The sequence below is a fragment of the Cynoglossus semilaevis genome, chromosome 5, assembly GCF_000523025.1.
Source record: "Cynoglossus semilaevis isolate Cse_v1.0 chromosome 5, Cse_v1.0, whole genome shotgun sequence".
Taxonomy (NCBI): Eukaryota; Metazoa; Chordata; class Actinopteri; order Pleuronectiformes; family Cynoglossidae; genus Cynoglossus; species Cynoglossus semilaevis.
Window position 1 is genome coordinate 7,540,448 of NC_024311.1, and position 7,654 is coordinate 7,548,101.

Sequence of the window (7,654 nt, forward strand, 5' to 3'; positions counted from 1 at the left end):
ACACACACACACACACACACACACACACACAGAATTGAGAAACAAACCCCATCCTGTCCTCCTGGACAGTGGCGTGGACGCAGCAGCATGAAGACAGATGGAGTCGGACGTGGAACAGTTCTGCAGTGCAGCACCGGAGCAGAACATTAACATACAGCACCTCCTGGAGGAAGTGGTCCAAACAACTTTGTGAGCGAATGTGAGCGATACTGTGCAACAGCGCCCCTACAGTTTCTAGTGGTACTGCTCCGTCTGCTGAAAAATGACCAAATTACATATGTCTGAATACAGAGGAAGTCCAAAGACCTGGACCTAAACCATGTGATCTGTGGTTGGCAGCACTACGATAGTTGGACTAGTTTTTATTGTTGGTAAAACCCAGGCAGGTCGGGGTGTGACACTGAATCGTACAAGGAAACAGAAGAGTGGAAACTCCTTCAGTTGTTGATGATGTAAAGACAGAAATATGTTGTTTGATCAGATGAAAAACTTGTTTGTTTCTGTGAGGGCAGAGGTCAGTGACGTGAACAGCTGATGGTACCACTGTTACCATCGCTGTCTTTACGTTAATCTGGCCGTTTATACAGTAGCTGTAAAGAGGAGCCCCACTGTGGTCACTAATGAAACTACCATTATTTCATAACTGTTGGAATCATTTATTGATGGAACGTAACGAACAGCAAATGTGAAAATGTATCTTTTTTTTTGTTGAAATTTGAACTTTGAGTAAAGGACACTACTGATCATCAACTACTGGTCCGCGGGCTCCATCTGACTCCCCGAGCCATCCAATCCGGCCCACGACTGGATTCCAAAATAAACATAAACTAATGATGTCAGACAATATTGTGATTTTTTTTTTAAAGTGAATTTTATTCGATTGTCCGGCCCCCAGATGTCTGTCCAGAAAAATACTGGCTCTCAGACAAGTACACTGTACGCAGTAAATACTGGTAGTACAGATACACAGTACAGTAGCAGTGTCTGCGTCTGCAGCTGCAGCTCCGACCTCATCTTCTCAGAGTGACCCCTGGTGGACGCATCTCCTCCACCTACACTGACTGAGCTTCTTGGACGTGAACGGAGTCAAACCAACCTCACACACGTGAAGCCCCGCTGCTCCTCCTCCCGCTGCTCCTCCTCCTCCCGCTGCTCCTCTGCTCCTCTTCTCCTCTGTGGTGGTGTTGGATTGGCACCGCTGCAGCTGCAGTCGTATGACCTTCATTATTTCTTTCCTCTTTTACTCTTGTCTCCAGTGATCTGCACAGGCAGAGAAAAGAGAGAGAGAGAGAGAGGGGTGAGGGGGAGAAGGAGGGGAGCGGGTAAGACAGAGGGGGAGAGGGGCTGCTCTGTGATTTGGACGTCCTTCACATCCTGGTCTGTGTCCTTGCAGCAGAAAGTTTTCTTTCTGTAATTTTTCTTTAATCCATGGCCTCAGAGCCGTGACCTTTGTGACCTTTGTTCGGCAGAGAAAGTAGGAAAACTGACCTGCTGGTTAACTAGTCCATTTAAACTAGTCTTCATTAGTGATTAGTGACCTTCATTCTAATGCACCAGTGAAGAGTGTGTAGTTTTTAAAACACCCTTCGATCCTTGATGATCAAACTCAGTGAAACAGTTCCCACGCATCCTGGAAAACCTGGAAAACCACTGACCAGTTTTCCATGTACGGAGAATGAGGAAAAAATTCAAATGTTCTGAGAAACACTGAGCTCTGCTGGAAATGTGAACAGATTTAAAGTCCGAGTCTCAGTCCTGGAAAACCTGGACAACCTGGAAAAACCAATTAAGAAAATGACAAAGAAAGTCAAAGGTCCTGGAAACACTTGAATTGTCCTGAAAAATGATTCACCCCTCCCCGACCCCTGAGAGAATGTTGTTACACATTTATATTGTTCAATAAAAAGGCTTCTTTGCTTTCTGTCAGGACAGCGCCCCCATGTGACAGTACCAAAAGGCCTGTTCAACTACATCTCGTTCTTAATTGTTCTTAATCATTAACTTCCTGTTCTGTGTCTGTGTTCGGTCCAGGTGACGTGGGCGGAGCAGCAGGTGTCCAAAAAGAGAAAAAAGAGGGACACGTTTGTAGAACCTTCAGATCCCAAGTTCAAGGACCAGTGGTATTTGGTGAGTACAAACACAAACCACAACTTCACAGACCAAATACAGAGGATTTGCATAGAAGAAGTTACTCATGTAAATCACACTGTGACATGTGTGTACATCCAGAGTCCAGGTAAACACCAGGTAAACACCAGGTCAAGACGACTCCCCCCGGCAGTCCTCCAGGTCCAAACCCACTGTTTATCATGAGCCACATAATTAATGGAATGAAAATTCTCCTTGAATAAAACTCTGTTCGTCCAGAGCATCTCATTCTGAACAGTCGTATGTGGAATTGACGGATCACTAAAACACGTCGACAGCTCGGTGACAAAAGACGCAGAGAAGTCCTCCGGACGTTCTCTTGTTTTCAGCTGATTGATTTGAAGAACGTCGTCGATACGCTGGTCCAATAAAAGCCCGGGAGATTTTTTTTTCTATTGTTCAGCTCCACTTTTCCTCAATTATTCTGCGAGCTAGCCTGAGGCGGAGGACGTTTCACCAAGACGACTGGTTTCACCAGTTGTTGAAAATGTCAGAGCGTTAAGAAGGAAGAGAAGGAGTTTAATGACACATTTGTCAGACAAATGAGTTTGTCGTATGTTCCCATTTGCCTGTTCCCTGTTGGTGTCGGTGTTGGTGTCAGTGTTGGTGTCGGTGTTGTCTCAGTGTTGGTGTTGGTTTTGTCTCAGTGTTGGTGTCGGTGTTAATGAATTAAGAAATAAATTGTATCTCTTTGATTTCAACCTAATGACCAACTAATAACTTCATTATATTTTTTTAACGGTCGTTGACTGTCAGTCATCGACCGTCCTCAGAGCTGATGCAGCGACTGATGCTCACGTGTCCATGTTCTGAGAGAATACCGACATCAAGATTTTTGTCTGGTGTGCGGTGGGGTTTTTCGTATGTACATATGTGCTGTGGCTCATAAACACAGTACTGTTGTGTATTAGTCTGTAAACTTCATCTTTGAAACTCTGACAGAAACAGGTTCCTTTTCCGTATCAGATGAAACTCTGATCGTTAGCTTCTTAATAAAAGCTTTGAACTTTGCAGCTGTGCCGTTTCACCAAAGGTCAACGTGGATGTAATAATATATATCACATCAGGTACCATACAGAATGATATATGTGAGGCAGCTGAGCACGCACACACGCCTCTGCACAATGCTAATAAACGCTATTAACACGCCCTCGGTACCGATGCTGCGGTTTCCTTCCCTCGGCTGAAAGGCTTCAGCTTCTTCTAAAGTCTCCAGCGTGGTTTTCCCAGGTGCCTCAGCTGCAGCTCAGCCTTCATCGTGATGTTTAAACCTTCTTCTATAAAGTTCTTCCAAATTGGGTTCAAAGTAGAGTTCCAAGTCCTTCAGAGTGTCTCCTGAATAATTGGGTACCGTGTCATTTCTTTACTCTCTCCTCAGTATAACAGCAACCGCCGTGACCTAAATGCTAATAGTGCGTGGCAGCTGGGCTACACAGGTGAAGGAGTGGTGGTGTCCATTCTGGATGACGGAATAGAGAAGAACCATCCGGACCTGGCACAGAACTATGTGAGTACGGTTCCTAAGGACTCTCTTGTAGTATGATTCAAATAAAACAAAAAACAAACAAAAAAACCTAAGTAAAGATCTGGAGGGTGAGCAACAATAAATTTACCACAGACTTATTTTGGTTTAGTGTAAGTGCAGTGTAAGTAGGTCTAATCAATCATGTTATTATAGGCTCAGAGAGGAGAGTTTATATTTACACCTTTGGTATCTCCTTAAAGGACCCAGACGCCAGCTACGACGTGAACGATGGCGACCCAGATCCTCAGCCTCGATACACGCAGCTTAACGACAACAGGTACGGAAGAAAGTTACACATATAACACATAATATATGTTATATATGAATATGTTAAAAAATGTATGTATTTGTATACTTGTATATATACTATATATGGTTTCATTACAGTATATATATACTGTATATATACATAATTATGGATACATGTATAATATGTATATGCTGTAACTATATATAAACAAGTATTTAAAGTAGATAAATACAAAAATATATACATATATGTATGTGCATATATACATATATACTGTAATAAAACTATATTCAAGTATATAAATACATATGTTTATATACATATGGTAATGAAACTATATATATATTTACAATTATATATATATAGTTTCATTACAATATGTATAAATATGTATGTAAATACATGGATATGCAGACACTTCTTCCAGCATTCTGTCTTACACACACACACACACACACACACACCTGAGATAAGCCACAGCTCTTTTGAAGTGAATTATAGTTGCTAAATTTACAGAAACTATAAATGTAGAGGGCGCCCTCCAGCAGGGCTCTGTGGCTAAATATGCCACTTATTATAGAAGCTTGATTTCCCAAGGCCAGAGTGCTGAGCCCAGGTCAAGTCACAGGAGGTGGATGTGTGGTAAGAGCCAGAAATATGGTATATGCTCCAGTGATCTACGTTGGTTTAATTCCCTTCACTCTGGCAGCCACACTGCCAACCTGTCGACACGACCAAGGAAGTTTGTGGATTTGGAGTATGAGTGGCTTTATATTTTTATTCTCCCAAATATTGTCCGTAGTTTTACATCACACCAGCGCCACCCTTCGTGACCTTTTTGTAACTACGTTTTTACGTAGAGAAAATCAGCGCCGGCGTTAAGGTAGCGTGTGAGTCTTGATGGCCGTGCTCTCTGCAGATTTAATTAGCAGTGGTTTACCACCGCTGCGGTGTCTCGCTGAGAATTGATGGAATTAAGTTAATCAGCGTTAATGAATCAGAGAGAATCTCCCGGCTCTGGAGGGGCCGCCGCTCGTCTGCCTCCATTTGTCCTCGCCTCCTGCTTTCCCGTCTGTCTTTAATTTTTGATTTGCCGTAATCTGGTGTGTATTTGCTGCTCGTGGCCTCGGGGGAATACGTTTTACGTCAAGCTGCGCAATTACCGGTGCACAGCCGGTGGGAGGAACACACGGCTGGTGTGTTCCTCCCAGTATCTGCTCCTCCACCTTTTCCCCGTCAGACTGTAATCCGTTCACACATTACCTCAGAACGTGCAGACGGTTTGATTCCGACACAGACTGAAGGGTTGCTCTCAGTTCTGCTGAAATGGACGCTGATAAGAAAAAGTCTTTAACTTTATCTACTCTGATCTGACATCGACTCCAGCGAATGGTACGACTTCATCTACAAATCAATCCTCGTGGACCTCCTCCTACACGCGGTGCAGTCGGTGCAGCTACAGCCTGAACTCCCAGGCTTTTCCTTTTTTTTTTTTGCCCTCATGTGTTCCCTCTGTCCACACATACGTGGGCAAAAAGTTTTTTTTTTTATAATCCTCTCCCTCACCCTGGCACAGTTGTCCACGTTGATTTATCTTTAGACCGTAGTCTTTAAGGGTACTTGAAGAACCTTTGAGTACCTCTTCCTGTTCTTGACACTTTAATCTGTTCTGCTCTCACTTCGATTTGACCGTATTGATTTCACTGCTCTGCTGCCGTACTGTATTCCTGTCTGTCTGTAACTAATTGCTTTTTGTTTATTAAACGGCGTGTCTGAATCGGTTCTCTGTGGAGAGTGAGACCTCATGTCTCACTGAGACTCTTTTATGAACAGAAGTTATGTTTTTACAGATATTCTATTTCAAGATCCAAACGTCTGTAGAATCTCAAATACTTGTAAGATGTTTTAATACTTCTCTGTCACTCTCTTTGCTGTCCTGGTTGAGTATTACTAGATGTATGTTGTTGTCTTGACGATCTGTCTCTACAACCTTTGTTAAAACTCAACGCAGTGTTGGGATCGCCCCCTAGTGGTCGCTGAGCTAATGTAAGCAAAGTGCAGCGAGGCAAATAATTTTAGTCGCGGACGATATATTCGTACTGGACAGGGTTTAAGAGGTGTGTAAAGAATCCATCTGTGATCAGTCATACGAGTTTAAGGAATTAGCAAAAAAAATTGCAAAATATCGCAAATAGGTTTTCCTGTCAACAATAGTTTTTCTACCAAATGGGGGCGCTGTCCTAACTCTAAAGTCTAAAGCCTAAAGTCTGTAGATGTATTTGATAGAACATACTAATTCATTCTTCTGTAGATGGATTTGATAGAACATACTAATTCATTCTTGCTCCAGTCCTGTTCAATCAGATCTAGTCTTAACTCGGGGTCATTTTCGCAGCAGGACAAACTCAAGGACACGAGGCTGTACATATGTTTACGTTTATTTTTCCTCTTAACTTGCAAAGGCTCGGTTGTCGCGCAGGCACGTGCGTTCAACCTGTGGAAGGCTGAGAAACTAAACTGCGTCTGTTCCCTTCAGAAAGCGCACGTCTGTTCCCGTCCATAAAGACGTCTTTATTTTCCCCGTTTTACGGTTAGCACTAAGGATGGCGCTGTAGCAATGCGTCCATTCACGCCGGTGTTTATCTTTGGCAGCGAGGGAACGAGATGTTTCTCTTTCCTCGTACTCGTCCCAGGACGGCGTCCAAGTCTGAATTTTCTGGATTAAACCTGGTTAAAGTCACACATTGTTTCACAGCAGCCCTTCGCACTGCGAGGAGGGCCGCTGTAATACGAGCTCAGATGTACAGAGAGGGAACATTGTGCCGTCTGAACAATGCCAAGGTAACAGTGTACACATGGCGAAGAGAAGGCTAATATTTTTGAAGGGACCAGCTCCAACATAAATCACTGTGAGGCGCTGTACTTCAGAATCCACTCTTTAACATCAGCTCTTGGTTCTGCCGTTACTGGAAGAACCATTTCATCAGAACAGCCCAGATTCCCATGAACAGTAAACGCCACTTGTTCTGCGTGTTTTTTTTTACTGCCAAGTCAGGTGTGTTTAATTCATGTTTAATATTTGAAAACGTGCAATCCTGGGACCACAGCCTCGATTGATTACTGCTTACAACGAGCGACTGAGGACTTTGACGAATTAATTTTCAATAATTAATTGCAAAGAATAATTATGTGATATCACATTCCGTTTAATCACACTCCAGCTCAGCCCCACAGTTTGTCAGCTGCAACACAGACGAACAGGAAGTGCTGAGTGATGTTAGCAAATCAGAGTGTTTGGTTAACGGTGACGGAAGACAAGTCTCTGTTTTGTGTCTCTGATTTGTTACGTACTGTGTGGAACTGATTTTGTTTCTCCAGTTCTTGACACTTGAATCGGTTATTTTCAGGGCTAAAAATGTATTTTTTTTTCTAGAATTAGTTTTTGATCTTGTTTGTTAAACTTTGTTTTTTATATCATTTACTAGACATTTCATGCGACCCTACGTGGACTTGCAACCCCAAGGTTGAAAAAACACTTTCTTCCTTTCATTCTCTCCCTCTCTTGCTCTCTCTCTCTCTCTCTCCCTCTCTCTCTCCCTCTCCCTCCCCCCTTTCTCCAGAGTTCATGTGACTGATGAACCTCTGTTTTATCTCCACTTCAAAGCCTTTGCTCGTCACTGTTTTCAGCCTGATGAGGACGTTGGTTTGTGTTTCATAAGAACTCACTTCGT

General features: G+C 43.1%; 1 protein-coding gene across 4 annotated transcripts in view; it reads left to right on the forward strand.

Annotated features, from left to right (window-relative positions):
• The window catches only part of furina (furin (paired basic amino acid cleaving enzyme) a), a 61,201-nt gene that overhangs the window by 36,861 nt on the left and 16,686 nt on the right, over positions 1–7,654 (forward strand). For all 4 annotated transcript variants that reach the window (XM_008310246.3, XM_008310247.3, XM_008310245.3 and 1 more), the window contains 3 exons: positions 2,032–2,127; positions 3,527–3,655; positions 3,874–3,950. In XM_008310246.3, coding sequence (XP_008308468.1) covers positions 2,032–2,127; positions 3,527–3,655; positions 3,874–3,950 — 302 coding nt within the window. The remainder of the gene's footprint in view (positions 1–2,031; positions 2,128–3,526; positions 3,656–3,873; positions 3,951–7,654) is intronic.